This window comes from Pelobates fuscus, chromosome 6 (genome assembly GCF_036172605.1).
Source record: "Pelobates fuscus isolate aPelFus1 chromosome 6, aPelFus1.pri, whole genome shotgun sequence".
Lineage (NCBI taxonomy): Eukaryota > Metazoa > Chordata > Amphibia > Anura > Pelobatidae > Pelobates > Pelobates fuscus.
Window position 1 is genome coordinate 41,971,422 of NC_086322.1, and position 14,769 is coordinate 41,986,190.

The window sequence follows — 14,769 nt, forward strand, 5'->3', positions numbered from 1 at the left end:
AGAGGGACTCTTAAGTTTTGGTTGGTGAAAGATCTTACTTATTCATCTAGAAATTTCTATGGAGCTTGCAATCTTTACTGTATATTCTGCACATGCATGAAAGGCCCCATCTTCCCACAATTTGCAACTTGTGCGCACCTACTAAAGTGAGCCATACGCAATGCAGGTAACCTAAGTAGTTGTAGAAAAAAACTTTACATTTATCTCAAATATCATGCTGTAAAAAAATAATAATGGACAACTTATTTAGTTAGAATGTGACGTTCCTTTTAAAGTGACAGTTTATCTTTTGAGGGGCAGTTAAAAAATGTATAATGGAATATAGGGTCTGTTTCCATGGAATCCCTGCACATGAATAGACATGACAGTAAAGAAAAAAAAATGTAAAACATGAACCAAAACCAAATTTTCTGCAAGCCTGGAAAACCCCTTTAAGTCTGTCTACTAAAGGCATTCAGACCACTTTTAATGATGTGGTCTGGGTACAGTGCCTATGTAGTCTTAACACTGCAATGTAAAACACAGCCATTTTGTATAAACAGCAATTAAAGGACCACTAAAGTCACCTAGGCCACTTCATCTCAAGTAGCAGTGGTCCTGTCAATTTACCACTCAAGCAAAAACATTACACTCGGTCAATGGAGATAGTTCCAGTGCAGTGACCAAGTTAAATTTGGTCTCCTGACACAGAGGAATCCAGAAGACAGCACTGATTCCGTGTCTTCCTATGAGAAAGTTTGGATGCATGTCTGGCACTCGCCATACATGTGCATCAGGTCCCCGATGCGTCTCTGGATTGGACCACATCGGAGGAGGCAATGCTTTTTTATTTAAGTCCGGGGAATAGGAATAAATGTTAATTAATTTTAGCTCAGAACTTTAGAAAATGTTACAGTGTCGTAATGATATAAATTTCAGCAAAAATATAGTTTGCTGTTTTGGGGCCAGTTGGAACGGCTCCATCATAATGGTTTCATTAGCACATAAATGCCAGTTACCAATTAATTCCACAATAAATAGGGGGCAGGATTTGTTTGTCTTTAATTCTCTGAACATAAACAGCTGCAAATATCTCAGAAATGATCCATTAGGGAGCACCAAACACAAATGAATTTGTTTATTAAAAAGAAAAAAATTATAATAATGAACAGATTGGTAATTTCATTTGAACTATCTGGCATCTGAAATACTGTATCCAGTCCAAATGCCTGTGTCAGTTACATTATTTGCAAGTTTATAATTCAAATTCTGCCTATTAAACATCATCATAATAAGGTTTGAAAATCTGGAATGAAAAGTGTTAAAAGCAACACTAAACCATTTGTTTTTGGATGGCAATTCAGGGATCTGAATCCAACAGAACAGTTGTGAATTTAAATTTAACAAACCAGTTAACCTACTCAGTCAAAATAACAATTTATGCTTTAAAAGCCACGGAATACATTTCCCTTCATTTTCATTAGAGCTGTGGTTAATAGATCTGCAGATTTCAAATATAAATTCTAGTAAGAAGTATGGAATGGCTGGCTGTAAGATACTGAGAACAGGATACCTTAACATAGGTCAAAACTGCGAACTCTAGGGGAGGAAAGAATATCATATTCTTGTGAACTCTACAACTAATTTTAGAAGAGGACGATAGATGTGGTGTGAAATTTTGTATGCTTTTTTGTCACTTTTCTGGAATAAGTTTAAATGACTAATAATATCCCAAATGTAAATGTTTTTATAGGAATGAAAGACAATGATCACGTATAATTTATGGCACGTTCAACTTGTTCAAATTTACTGCTGCACAAAGGACTAAAGTGAAAGTATGAAGAAAAAGAAAAATACTAAAGCATTTTAAATTAAAATAGAATGATTGGCTGCTTTCAACCAATCAGAATACAGTTGGTATTCAAATCAGGATCAGTGACCAAAACCCAAAAGGGGAACAATTTCTACACAAATCTACTCTTACTTAACATGTTTATTTAATTTGTTTTTTTGCAAATTTTTTTTTTATTAAGTGGTAAATGCACCAAATATACATGCCAGTCAGATTTTATGTTGAATATTTAGTGTTCCTCTCCCATCCCCTCCCCCCCCCTTAGTGGTCTTCTCCTCTCCTCTCCCCTCCCCCTTAGTGGTCCTTTCCCTTCTTCCCTCCCACCCCCCTTATTGGTCATTCCCCCCTCTCTCCCCCGTCATCCCCCTTAGTGTTCCTGTCCCCCCCACCCAGTTAGTGGTCCTCTCCCCTACCTTATGTGCCTCATTACCTTTCTTGTAGCGTAGCCGAGCACAGGGGACCAAGGTTCAGGATCTTCAGATTACGCTCAACCACGCTATACTGAGTGACTGGTAGGGGTCACTCGATTCTTGCGACCCCAGGGCCTGTATGCCCTAAGACGTCCGTTGGTGCCGCTTTATAACACGCCGCCGCTCACATTATATATCAGTATCAATAGTGGCCGATACCGATATTTGCCAAAATCCAGAACACGATAATCAGTCAATCCTCAAGTCATACTAATAAGTATTTTGTTTTTAATTCTTATTTTATTTGGTTTCACAAAGCATTAAAGACGCCAATACAAAAGGTAATTGATAGTTAAATTTTTAGCTTTTTTATTATTTCAATTTACAAACATTTAATGGAGGCTGCATGGCTTCAATAAGATGGCAATTTTGAGAAGCCGTGAGTTTGCCAAGGATGCGTACTATGTTAAGTATAATGTTCAAATTGATTTCCAAGACCTATCAATAGTGAACACATGTCAAAACCACATGAAGCCTGTGATTAAAGGACCACTTCACACCTATAAAGCACTTCAGCTTGCTGAAGAGCGAAGAGCTTTATGTGCGAGGAGAGTCCCATGACAGTTGATAAAAATGCAGATTTCTCATAGAAATTACAAATTAATTATGAAACACCTTCCTGGCTGTCTGTTAAATAGCTTCAGAGACTTTTTTTTTTCTCTTTTCGTTAGGCCCACAGTGGCAATGGAAGGGGCAGACATTTTTATGCTAGAGGGCGTCTGCTTTCACCCATTAGTGACCGCGAGCCTTCGTATCTGGTTCTCTCTGCTCTCAGCTGCAGCTTCATAACTTTCCCAAATGGAGGTATATAAAAGCACCTCTCCTCATTTGCCTGGAGTATGAGGGAGAGTTAACTACCTTCCAAAAATTGCCTTTTTCCTGAGGTAATTTGTGGTAGTAAGCAATAGTGCAATGTTGCTCACAAAATACCCGTAGTTTATCCATTTTGGGTCAGATTTAAATATTCTCTTCTTCCCACTTTAGATAAGGTTGGTTATCTCCACATAAAATCACCAGTGCTTCTGGACAGCAGTGTGAACACAATATAACTGAATAACAGAATGCCTAAGACATTGAGAAAACTCACCTGCTTTCCAGTGAAACCTTGGCATATGACTTTAGTATCCTTATTAATGAACAAGTTCTGCCGTGAAGCTGCATAAGAGCAGTGTCTTACTGCATTATGTTGCACTGGGAAAACAAAAGAAAACAATTGTTAGTTAGCATATATTGAGTATTACAAAGCAATACATTTTCTAGGGATCGACTGATTATCGGTACTATCGATAATGAGGTGGGCCGGTGCGTCCATAAGGTGGCACAAGCAGCCGCCTTAGGGCGCACCGAGCCGGGGGGCGCTAGAATGGAGTGCAACTATCTTCTGAGACCACTATATGCCTGAACTACACCTTCAGTGTGTAAGTGTTATTTAATCTAGCGCAATAATTGGTCTTTTAAGTCTGCACTTATTGCTGTATATATCTTTTGTTCCCACATGCCCTCGGTTTGTAGTCTGAGGAGTTCATACTATTCTAACATCATCTTTTTTTGACATGCCTACAATCAACTAACTTGTGTGAGTGTAACCTTGAACTATATATATTCACTAGTTTAGGATATACTACTCTATGAGTTGTTTCTATTCTCCCCTCTGTAGATATCTATTTTGTTTGTATTTTCTGTGAGGACTGGAAGGAGTCCTTTATCCTCTACACTGTGGGAGCTACATATAGGTAAAACTATCCTATATATTTTATTCACCAAAAGGGTATACCCATTTGTTTTGGCAGGAGGTTGGCACACAGGCATTCTGTAGCGTGGCCGAGCGAGGCAGTGTGCACCGCAGTACAGGAACTTATGGTTTCCTGTACCCGGCCAGACTGAAAGGAAATGCTCACTGAGAGAGCACTTCCAGTCAGTATGGCCAGGTAGAGGAGACAATATCCTGTACTGCGGGAGACAAGACAGGAGGAAATTAGAGGAGGGGGGGCAGGGAACAACGCTATGGGACGGGGAAACAACGCTATGGGACGGGGAAACAACGCTATGGGACGGGGAAACAACGCTATGGGACGGGGAAACAACGCTATGGGACGGGGAAACAACGCTATGGGACGGGGAAACAACGCTATGGGACGGGGAAACAACGCTATGGGACGGGGAAACAACGCTATGGGACGGGGAAACAACGCTATGGGACGGGGAAACAACGCTATGGGACGGGGAAACAACGCTATGGGACGGGGAAACAACGCTATGGGACGGGGAAACAACGCTATGGGACGGGGAAACAACGCTATGGGACGGGGAAACAACGCTATGGGACGGGGAGGGGGTCAGGAAAGAACACTATGGGACAGGGGAGGGGGTCAGGAAAGAACACTATGGGACAGGGGAGGGGGTCAGGAAAGAACACTATGGGACAGGGGAGGGAAAAGGAACACTGGGATAGGAGGAAGGGAGAGGAATATTAACCCCATTAAGGACCAAACTTCTGGAATAAAAGGGGATCATGACATGTCACACATGTCATGTGTCCTTAAGGAACACTATAGGGTCAGGAACACAAACATGTATTACTGACCCTATAGAGTTTAACTCACCATTTAGGTGGCTTGCCCTCCCTTAGTTCCCCTATAAAAGTTTAAAACTCACCTTATTTCCAGCGCCATATAAGTCTGTTGGCACTGGCTCCACCCACTTTGTGACAATCAAAATGGCTGATTTTTAGTCAGTCAATCTGGATTGGCTAAAATCAGCACGGGGCATGCCCAAATGCTGTTCTGGCCATTTAGGACCTTTTCATAGAGATGCATTGAATCAATACATCTCTATGAGGAAAATTCAGCGTCTCCATGCAGAGCGTGGGGACGCTGAACAACAGGGCTGCTTTTTTCGGCAGCACTGACCCAGGAAGCACCTCCAGCGACCATCTAAGGAGTGGCCACTTGGAGGTGTCCCTAGAGGCAATGTAAACAATGCAGTGTTTGCATGAAAAAAGCCTGATGAGAACCATTATACTCAACAGAATAACTACAATAAGCTGTAGTTGTTCTGGTGACGATAGTGTCCCTTTAAGGGGAATGCAGGGGAAGGTGGGAGAGAGTTCCTATTGCACATATTTACACACAAACACACTGTATCCACTACACAAACACTGCATTTACTAAACAAATACTCTCACTGCATCCACTACACACACACATATAAATATTCTTGAAAACATGAAAAAAATCTGACTGGCATGTATATTTTGTGCATTTACCACTTAATTAAAAAAAGATTAGCAAAAAAAAAAAAAACATTTTTTCCCCTCAAAACAGTAAATGTACAGAATATCAGATATCGGTAAGCTATCCGCTATCGTCCTGAAAGTTTACAGATTATCGGTATCAGCTCCAAAAAAATAATAATTTTCTATATCGGTCGATCCCTAACATTTTCCCGAGCTGTATGGGACAGGGGAGGGGACATCATACTTGGATGAGATTGTTGGACCTTGCATTCAAAAGCCATGTTTATTACTATGGAGTTGTCCCCTCTTACCACACACCTTTACGAAGATTTGGATTTTGTCTGTGGGAATTTCTGACCAATCAGCCAAAAGAGCATTTGCAAGGTCAGGTACTGAAATTGGATGAGAAGGCCTGGCTCATGACAGGTGTTAAAATTCCTCCCAAAGCTGATCAATGTAGTTGAGGTCAGGACTCTCTGCAGTCCATTGAAGCAGCCTTGAAATAATGAGAGACTGGCCTCCAGGCTCCCTAACAATCACTGTGATGACATGTCTGTTTGCCAGATAAACTTGTTATCACTGTGACTGACTTTTACAGCAACTAATTAGAACTGGATAATGTGAAAATAGTATCAAAGTAGATTAAACAGATAGGGGGATATAAATAGTTTTACCACAAATCTCTGGAAATCAAGCAGACTGTCTCCAATGTCCCCCAAATAATTTGTCAAATGTGTACAAGTGGGATATTGCTGTACTCTGCAAATGCAGCAGAAAAATGTGGAGTCTTTGAAGTTGTAGGAAACACACAGCCTGTGAAATTCACCATTAAAATTCTATATATTTGAGAGCCTTATTGTCTAGCTATATCAACATCCCCATAAAACTGGAGGGGCCTGTTTAGAATTATTATAACTGGAATGTATAAAGCACCAACATATTCCGCAGCGCTGTACAATTGGAAAAAAGACAATGCAGTATAAAAATACCAGTACAAAAAGGCCCTGCCTGTGAGTTTACAATCTAAAGGTTAAAATGGGGGAGATAAGAAAAGAGGTAGCAGAGGAATTTGGAGGTGATGGCAGAGAAAATTAATAGTATAACTGCAGTAACTACCAGACAGCCACTATGGCGCTGGACGTCCTCACGTCCTGCATAAGGACACCCAGTGTCAGATTTTGCCCCATAGAAAATAATTCATTCAATTCTTTTATATGGGGAGGTCTAATGCGCATTAGCGCCCACTCGTTGCAGGACTTTAGGGGCAGAGCGTGAGCCCAGCACCAAGGAACATCGTCTGTGTGATAAGGTAAGTAAATAAAGGGCTTTTAACCCTTTGTTTAACCGGGAGGGAAAGGAGGCGGCAGGGGGTGCGATAGTGCCATGAATACAGCTTTGTATTCCTGGCACTATAGTATCCCTTTAATAATCTTGAAATTCATGAGTTGTGAAAAGCAAGTGCCACTTTAGAATCTTAGATTTATTCCCCCCCCCCCCCCCCCCCGCCCCATTTGCTTTAAATTTTGTAGTTTGGTTTCCAATTCACTACAAATTAACGGTTAATCCCTCCTGCAAATTCTACAAGGAACTTGACTTCACAAAACTTTTTTTTAACGTTCTCTTCTTAAAAATATACTATAAGACAACCACGAGACTGATAAATCACACAAAATGTGAGAAGCAAAGACAACGAATTGCACAGCTTTTTGAAAAGTAATTACAGATAAACACAGTAAATAAGCAGGGAATTAACAATCTGGGGAAAAATGCAAATTCAAACTACAGACTGTGCGGAAACTGAAGCACTGCCAATAACACTTGTAAAACAATTTACTGGGAGCATTCAGATACAAGCACTGCACAGGGAAGGCTGCCTGCATTTGCCTGGTACTTTGTGAAATAATAAAAAGAGATAAATACAAAAGATGCTTTCCAATTGCCTGATTTTAACAGGATTTAAAAAGTCTAAAAAAATAATCAAAAATATATTTGCTATACCTCTCCATTACTTCTTCATGTGGATAAATTATCATTATTCATTTAAAAAGAAAGGCAATTGTTATCATATATAGATTTGCTTTGCATCCACTTGACTGTTATAAACAGGATCTTAGAATCTAACAAGGTCCTAATACCAAGCATGTACCCCAGGGCTCGACAAATCCCAGGTGCCAGGCCGCCATGGCACCTAGGAATTTTGTCCTGGCGCCTGGGATTTGTCAGCCAGTTACCGTTCAGGGGAGGTGGGCGGCTGGCCGAGGATGTATGGAAGTAGCTGGCCAACCCAGGGAGCAAGGGGGCGATTGTCTGGCCCAGGAAGCAGTAATCTTCGGGCTCTGCTCCCTTGCATTCCCTGCTGTAATGACAGGAGCCAGAATATAACGTCACTCCAGCCCCGCATCACAAAAAAGCGCACACAAAAAAAAAAAAAAAAAAAAATCATAGCATGGACAAAAAAAAAAAAAAAATCTGCATTCCAGAGCTTTACAGCAGTGAAACTCACAGTAATCTGCAATGCATATAGGAATATTAGAGATGTATAGCACAAAATCACAGTGTGTAATGTCTGAGTTTTACACAATTAAACAGTAATTACACATCCAACAGTAATATAAATAAATATAAACAAGCTCCACAGAAATAAAGCTGTAAAGTGAGGTTTGTGATCAATGAAATCAAAATTGCACAGATTTCCATAATTACGAAATTCACAGTAATGGGCAATGTCAGATGCACTTTTTTGCCGTAAAAATCACTGAAACACAAATTAGGCAGGGGGCTGCACAAGCATTCCTAACCCTCTTTTTGTGTGCATTCCCGAGTCCCCTCAAAACACCTACAATATAATTTTCCTTTATTAAATTTATTTTGTTTTTTATTTAGTTATATTAACTCTGTAAAACGACACTCTGCCCCAATCACCATCTCCTCATAAAGAGGCATTAAATCAATGATTCTCTAAGGGGAAGGTTTAGCATCTCCTTGTAGCGCGTGGAGACGCTGTGCAGCAGTGACACAGGGGGCACCTCTAGTTACTGTCTGCGTGACTGCCTCTAGAGGTGCTGCTAGGAACCAATGTAAACACTTTCCTCTGAAAAGGCAGTGTTTACACTGAAATGCCTGCAGAGACAGGTTATAGACACCAGAGCCACTACATTAAGCTGTACTAGTTCTGGGGACTATATAGTGTCCCTTTAAGTAAAGCATAACGCAGAAGCAGAGAGAGATGGAACTACCCACTACTGGGTCGTCTGCAGGAGTGTGGTCGTCTGTTAGTGTGGTTATCGAAAATTCTCACTGCATTCTAGGTCTGAAGACCAGATATACAAGTCAGGCCTATGGACCTTTTATTTAACACTTTAGTTAAGAAAAGTGTGGTATTATATACACAGATAGTGGTGTTGGTGACCGACCTTTGAAGAAAGAAAAAAACACTCCCAATTATTGAACACAGCATGCAGGTTAAAACCTGTTTTTGTCAGGGAATAGTACAGAGGGCAGTAAGAATCCCTGCAAGCAGCTTTCTGTTTCAAAGGTGACACAAGAACCAGAGCAAAGTTCACCGGGATGGTTTTACATCTCTTACTACCAGCAGTACATACAGATGATTTGTAAGCACTTTGTTTCCTCACTCCATTCACGAATCTAAACCTTGAAAAGTAAACCATTACTGGAATCTCTCAGCACTTGGAAGAAGGGGGGGGGGGGGGGGGGGGGGAAAGGCACACTGTGCCTTCCTGTCGGTCGAATCCCTAGAGAACCCTATGACAAATCTAAAAATAAAATCTTTCCAGGACATGTTTAAAAAGTAGATGTCAATATTATTTTGTGTGCATGGATTGAAGATCACAAATGCATGAAACAGTTTTAGAGACAAAATAAGTTATCGAGGAACTTACAGGTAAGTAGTTCTTGTTTTTTTTTTACTCCAGTAAATGCTATAGAAGTGTAATGCAGAAGAAATATGTATAAAAACAAAGGAAATTAAAAGAAAAAAAATCCCTCACTTTCATTCACAGTATTGCTACGCTGCTGCAACTTCACTGTCCCATGCTGCACATGTGAACTCAGGCATTTTCTCCAGCACTGCTGTACATGCCCTGTGCATACAGAATTGTAAACGTAAACTTACCGGTATTTACTCTGCATAGCAAAGCATGTAACTGAAAATAAAAATCAATAAATAAAAAATTAAAAAAAAAAGCCACAAACAGTAGCTAACTTTTAGTTCAATATTAGGTTATGCCATAATTCAGGAATTAAACAGCCATGGATTACTTTATTATTTGGCAAAAAAAAAAAAAAACTACAGTTATAGAATACAAAACAAGGCTGGAATGTTACGAAATTAAAATGCAGGATATGGAATATACATTTTCAAGACTAGAACTATGTTAAAGGGACTCTCCAGTGCCAGAAAAACAATCCGTTTTCCTGGCACTGCAGGTCCCCTTCTGTATTCCCACCACCCATCCCCTGGTAGCTGATGGGGTGAAAACCCCTTCAGTCACTTACCTGAGACCCCGCCGATGTCCCTCGGCGGTGGTTTCGGGTCGCGGCCGCTCCTCCCAGTGATTATGTCAGCCAGTGGGCGAGACTGATCCCGCCCGCCGGCTGAGGAAACCTATTGCGCATGCGCATTAAAGCTCTCCTTTAATGCTTTCCTATGGGGAATTGAGCGACGCTGGAGGTCCTCACACAGCGTGAGGACGTCCAGCAACGCTCTAGCACAGGTTTCCTGTGCTATGGACACGGAAGTGCCCTCTAGTGGAGTTAACCCTGCAAGGTAATTATTGCAGTTTATGAAAACTGCAATAATTACACTTGCAGGGTTAAGGGTAGTGGGAGTTGGCACCCAGACCACTCCAATGGGCAGAAGTGGTCTGGGTGCCTGGAGTGTCCCTTTAAGCTATTCATATAAACAGTCAGTTGCTATCAGGAGGCTGGGGAAACGTTAGATAATTCCTCATCTAGAGAAAAAAGAAATATTAACAGTAAAAGGCAAGCTAATTGAATGTATTTTCAGCTATATATTTCAAGAGTTAAATAAAAACTCTCCAGTTCTCAAAAAAAGTAGATTTCCCATTTCATGACTATATTTAGAATTGTGACTGAACTTCAGTGTTTATTTACTCTTTCATGGTGAAACGATTTTAGAAAAGTATTTTTGACGGGATTTCTATGGTCTAATCTTTTACTATCCAACCTAGCCCAAGCACCATAACTATAAATAAACTGGCCCACCGAAGGGCAGGCTATTTCAGCTGCTGCTTGTTCTCAGTATTCTCTTGCACCCAGTATTTTGCTCTCCATAAGTTTAAAGGGTAATCCAGACGTGGACCACTTGCTCACGGTGCCTAGAGAGATATCAGCTATGCCTCACAAGGCTGAAACTATCGTCTGGGGTTGCTGTATCTCTCGTGCAGAGGGAACTTGCTGGCATTTTGGATCTGGACTGCCCGTATGGGTGGGACCAGTCTGATATGTTTCAGAGATTTTCTCTCTGTAATGGCACAAGATGAGCTGAAACCAGCTTGAGAACTGAGCGGGGACCCACCGAAGGGCAGGCTATTTCAGCTGCTGCCTGTTCTCAGTATTCTCTTGCGCCCAGTATTTTGCTCAATCACAGCAATAGATATCACTGTGTCCTTAACAGAATCTACCAATACATTTCTGAAATGCAAGTACCTACAAGAGGCTATCATTCAAGGAAGGCACTTTCAATCACAAATCTCTAAAATTACTTTTATCTCAATACTGCCTTTCTCCCCTCTTTTTGTTATACTTTTTTTTTTATTCCTCAAAACTTTGTTTGATTATTGGATAGTTTTTTTTTGTTTTTTTTAACACAGCTAAAGAGCCCGTTAATCGACTCTACACCTCTATCATGCAGGAGGTGGAGTTAAGCCTACAATGTAATTATTGCAGGGCACTGCATCCAGACTACTTCAATGAGATGAAGTGTTCTGGGTGACTATTGTGTCCCTTTAATGTTGTTCCAATTGTGCATGTAGCGCGCGCACGCACACACACACACACAGCAGTCAGGCACTGACATGCGCTGTCTGCCAATCCTAATACACAGCCAGAACTATGCTGTGTAGAAATTTATATCAGCTGCTGTCAATTTAAACAGTTTAGTGAATAACCCTGTTCATGCTTGGAGGATCATGCGGTGCATTTAAAGTTATGAGAAAATACAGAATTACCTCAAATCTAGTATACTTCTGCACAATTACATCAGCAATTAGTTAAACTTTTAAGCCAATGACAACCTTGCATGTCCTCGACCTCTAACTTATACTGCCATGTATCCCTGAGTAAGGCTGTCAAATATCCATTTCAATTAGCGGTGTTTATAAAAAATAAACTGTTAAGGTTAACACATTCATTAAGTATACATTTTTTTTATATAGATTGCACAATAAAAGCATTGTTTGATCCACTAGGCACGCTTTATCAGGACTCACAACCTTCTACTTTCACTCATCTCCATTCTGCTTGGGATCCCGACAAGGCTAGAAACCCCAAGACCTCAACAAGGTAATCTAGTATACGAAAGCTTTTTATTGTGCTCTTTGCTCCGTAAACACAATGAATACCTTTTCTCTACAGATCAACTTCTAAAGTCTCATTGCCTCAAGATCAGACTTGACGGAATTTAAGTAAATCCTGTGTACACTACAATATCCTACAAAGTTATTAACCTGCCATATTTGCTTATCCATTGCTCCACCTTTTAAATACCCCCAAAACCTGATACCTTTTAGGTATTCACAGTTCTATTTGACAAAAAAAAAAAAAAGTCCCAGATCGGTCATCTACACGAATAACCCAATGCAAGCTACCAACAACTGCCCTGCATCCAGAAAATAACTCCAACTAATCCCTAGGGCCTAGGCCATGCATGACTATACAGATTTTAACTCTCATTTAAGCGACAACTAGACCTGTACTCCCACCCATGTAATATACCTGCAGCCCCAATGCCTGACACAACTTACCTCACCAGGAGACCTGTACTCATATACATGCAATGTACCTGTAGCACCTATATCCCACCAATATACCTGTACATATCACTCATTCCCTGTGCAGGAAGGTTCCAGCTCCCAATACCTGCAGAGCCCCCAGTAACCCCCTGACCCCCATAACTCTGCCATTGCATGGAGCCCCCCCCCCCCCCCCCCGTCTGAAACTGCATGGAGAGCCCCCCTGTCTGAAACTGCATGGAGAGCCCCCCTGTCTGAAACTGCATGGAGAGCCCCCCTGTCTGAAACTGCATGGAGAGCCCCCCTGTCTGAAACTGCATGGAGAGCCCCCCTGTCTGAAACTGCATGGAGAGCCCCCCTGTCTGAAACTGCATGGAGAGCCCCCCTGTCTGAAACTGCATGGAGAGCCCCCCTGTCTGAAACTGCATGGAGAGCCCCCCTGTCTGAAACTGCATGGAGAGCCCCCCTGTCTGAAACTGCATGGAGAGCCCCCCTGTCTGAAACTGCATGGAGAGCCCCCCTATCTGAAACTGCATGGAGAGCCCCCCTGTCTGAAACTGCATGGAGAGCCCCCCCCCCCTCCCCTGTCTGAAACTGCATGGAGAGCCCCCCCCCCCATCCTCCCCTGTCTGAAACTGCATGGAGAGCCCCCCCCTCCTCCCCTGTCTGAAACTGCATGGAGAGCCCCCCCCCCTCCCCTGTCTGAAACTGCATGGAGAGCCCCCCCCCTCCCCTGTCTGAAACTGCATGGAGAGCCCCCCCCCTCCTCCCCTGTCTGAAACTGCATGGAGAGCCCCCCCCCTCCTCCCCTGTCTGAAACTGCATGGAGAGCCCCCCCCCTCCTCCCCTGTCTGAAACTGCATGGAGAGCCCCCCCCCCTCCCCTGTCTGAAACTGCATGGAGAGCCCCCCCCTCCTCCCCTGTCTGAAACTGCATGGAGAGCCCCCCCCCCTCCCCTGTCTGAAACTGCATGGAGAGCCCCCCCCCCCCTCCTCCCCTGTCTGAAACTGCATGGAGAGCCCCCCTCCTCCCCTGTCTGAAACTGCATGGAGAGCCCCCCTCCTCCCCTGTCTGAAACTGCATGGAGAGCCCCCCCCCCCTCCTCCTCCCCTGTCTGAAACTGCATGGAGAGCCCCCCCCCCCTCCTCCCCTGTCTGAAACTGCATGGAGAGCCCCCCCCCCTCCTCCCCTGTCAAACTGCATGGAGAGCCCCCCCCCCCCCCCTCCTCCCCTGTCAAACTGCATGGAGAGCCCCCCCCCCCCTGTCTGAAACTGCATGAAGAGCCCGCCCCCCCCTGTCTGAAACTGCATGGAGAGCCCCCCCCCCTGTCTGAAACTGCATGGAGAGCCCCCTCCTCCCCTGTCTGAAACTGCATGGAGAGCCCCTTCCCTGTCTGAAACTGCATGGAGAGATCCCCCCTGTCTGAAACTGCTTTGATATCCCCCCCCCCTTGCATGGGGAGCCTCCCCCCACTGTCATTGCATGGAGAGACCCCCCCTGTCTGAAACTGCATAGAGAGCCCCCCCCTGTCACTGCATGGAGAGCCCCCCACACCTGTCTGAAACTGCATGGGGAGTTACTAATCCCCACTGAGCTCCAGCTCTGCCGAGACCGTGCAATCAGTGACAGCACCCTCCCAGGCCACCTACCGACAAGGCGCCCGAGAATCCGTCCGTGCAGCATGTTGCGGGTCCTTCACCAATGACAGCCCCTGACTGGGAGAGCAGAGCAGAGAGGAGGGAGGGTCCTGAGAGCAGGGCCCCGGGCTGCCCGAGGCAGTGCCTGAATACAAAGTGCAATGTGTGGGCGGGCTACACACTCAGCCAGGAGCTGGGGGGAAAGACAGGACCGGCTGTGAAATACACTGCACAGAAACGGCGAATCGTTTATTTAAATACGGCTTCAAACAGAAAGGGCAGCTAAGCAACGTCAGCAACGGAAAGCCTTCCACCATAGAGAAGGAACGCGCGGATAGAAGCGCTGCGCGATGCATGCCGGGAAGTGTAGTTCCCCTTTCTGAACGTAATTTCTGCTTCAATGGCAATAACGATAGAGGCGGAGAGCTGGGAGAGAGCGGCAGCGCGCGGGGACAGAAGGGATTTGTAGTTCTCACGTTGGAGTTGTGAATCCTGGTGTCCAGGGCACTGGATGGTGTTCAAGGTTATTTACTAAAAGGAACACATAATGTATTGTTCCACATTTTTTTAAATGTGAAAATAAAATAAACTCCTAGCTTGCTA

At 43.5% G+C, this 14,769-nt stretch overlaps 1 protein-coding gene across 1 annotated transcript in view; it reads right to left on the reverse strand.

Annotated features, from left to right (window-relative positions):
- The window catches only part of SUCLG1 (succinate-CoA ligase GDP/ADP-forming subunit alpha), a 44,604-nt gene extending 30,239 nt beyond the window's left edge, over positions 1-14,365 (reverse strand). Inside the window, exons 1-2 of the mRNA XM_063457617.1 lie at positions 14,179-14,365; positions 3,389-3,492 (exon numbers count right to left, since the gene is read on the reverse strand). Of these exons, the coding sequence (XP_063313687.1) occupies positions 3,389-3,492; positions 14,179-14,212 (138 nt within the window). The 5' untranslated portion in view covers positions 14,213-14,365. The remainder of the gene's footprint in view (positions 1-3,388; positions 3,493-14,178) is intronic.
- Between the last annotated feature and the right edge of the window lie 404 nt (positions 14,366-14,769).